Source organism: Topomyia yanbarensis, chromosome 2 (genome assembly GCF_030247195.1).
Source record: "Topomyia yanbarensis strain Yona2022 chromosome 2, ASM3024719v1, whole genome shotgun sequence".
Lineage (NCBI taxonomy): Eukaryota > Metazoa > Arthropoda > Insecta > Diptera > Culicidae > Topomyia > Topomyia yanbarensis.
In genome coordinates, this window is record NC_080671.1 from 377,441,309 (window position 1) to 377,442,720 (window position 1,412).

At 48.9% G+C, this 1,412-nt stretch overlaps 1 protein-coding gene across 1 annotated transcript; it reads right to left on the reverse strand.

The window, feature by feature from the left end:
- Positions 1-529: 529 nt before the first annotated feature.
- On the reverse strand, positions 530-1,085 carry LOC131680780 (uncharacterized). Its single transcript, XM_058961491.1, has 2 exons — positions 1,078-1,085; positions 530-1,019 (listed from the first exon to the last, which is right to left on the reverse strand). Exons 1-2 carry the CDS (start codon positions 1,083-1,085, stop codon positions 530-532), a joined length of 498 nt encoding a protein of 165 aa, XP_058817474.1.
- Between the last annotated feature and the right edge of the window lie 327 nt (positions 1,086-1,412).

Here is a 1,412-nt window from a genome sequence, read left to right on the forward strand (position 1 = left end):
AGCATACGGGTGACTACATGCTCCTTTCATAGTATTATCGGAAATCGGGTATCGTACTCAGCGAATGAGGCTTCGGAGATCCTGGAATCTGAACGGATAACTCCAGCGTCGTCCATGGTGACAGTTTCCTGATTTTGCTAGTTCTCTCAAGTTTCTATCGCCTCATCTTCTGATGATCTTCCTTCGTCGTCAGTATAGCAACTTCATTGGGATCAGTCGGAAAATGGTTGCCTGTGCAAGTGACGGCTCTTGCTGCGTGATAGGCCCAGCTGGTGGCGCTTCGTTTCCAAATCTCTGTTGCAGAATCTTCCAATATTGGAGAACATACGCCACCGCTCGCAGTAATCGTGTTCAATTGGAAAAATGTTTACAATTGATGACGGTCTTCAAAATCACAGTGAAGCGGCAGGGCCGTATTTACTCGTCGGTCGTCTCCTCGGCAGGATTTATTCCCAGCGGCCACTCAGGCACACGGAGGAAAAACTCCCCGAACCATGGACTATCATCCGAATCCGACTATCTGCGGGATTCATCTTACTGGGTACGTATCTCCACTTCGCTGCGTCAGATTTCGACAGTATTTCGCTAACTCGACGTCTAACGCAACGAACTGCCGATATCTTCGATATTTCGCATTGCTCCATGCTAATACAGTCTTGAAGTCGGTCCACATGACCGTCTTGTCCAACTTAAGCGTGTTTCCGTTGATGATAGCTTTGCGCAGTCGAACTTCGTTTTCCGCTCCATTCAGTTCCAGCCTCGGAATAGAAAGCGTCTTCAAAGGAGCCCCCTTCGCCTTGCCACCCACCAATGCAACTCTGATCCCGCCGCCCGGGAACTCTGCACGAAGATACGCTACGCACGCATACGCTTCCTCGTTTGCAACGACGAATATCGAATGTTCGAAAAAGTAGCAGCGAGGAACGCGTATCTGGTTCAGATATTGGAACAAGGCGGTCCACCAGGTCCATTTCTCGTTCAACTCCAACGAAATCTGCTGGTCCCATTCTTCATACCTCCTGAATTAGTATATTGCCATGGACAAGAAAGAAACACAATAGTCCAGCTGGGTCAAACGGGCTCATCACGACCTTCAATACCTATTGCTTCGTGGGGTGATTTGCCTCAATCACTAGTGTCGTTGAGAAAGTGAAAACGTCTTCTTCTGGTTCCCAGTACATTCCAAGTACCCGTTCCATGGAGCAATTCTTGTCCAGCTGGATGCATTTCTCGGAAGCCTTCCCCGACCCGTGCCAGAGCCTCCTTGGAGTCCGACAACCAATTTCGCTGGTGAAATTCACCAAGGGAGTGGATGTGCCTAACTTCCAACGCTATTTTTACCACTTCCACTAAGCTGTATGCACTGTCCAAATAATCGTCGACGTAATGTTTCCGGATTATGGCGTTGGCCG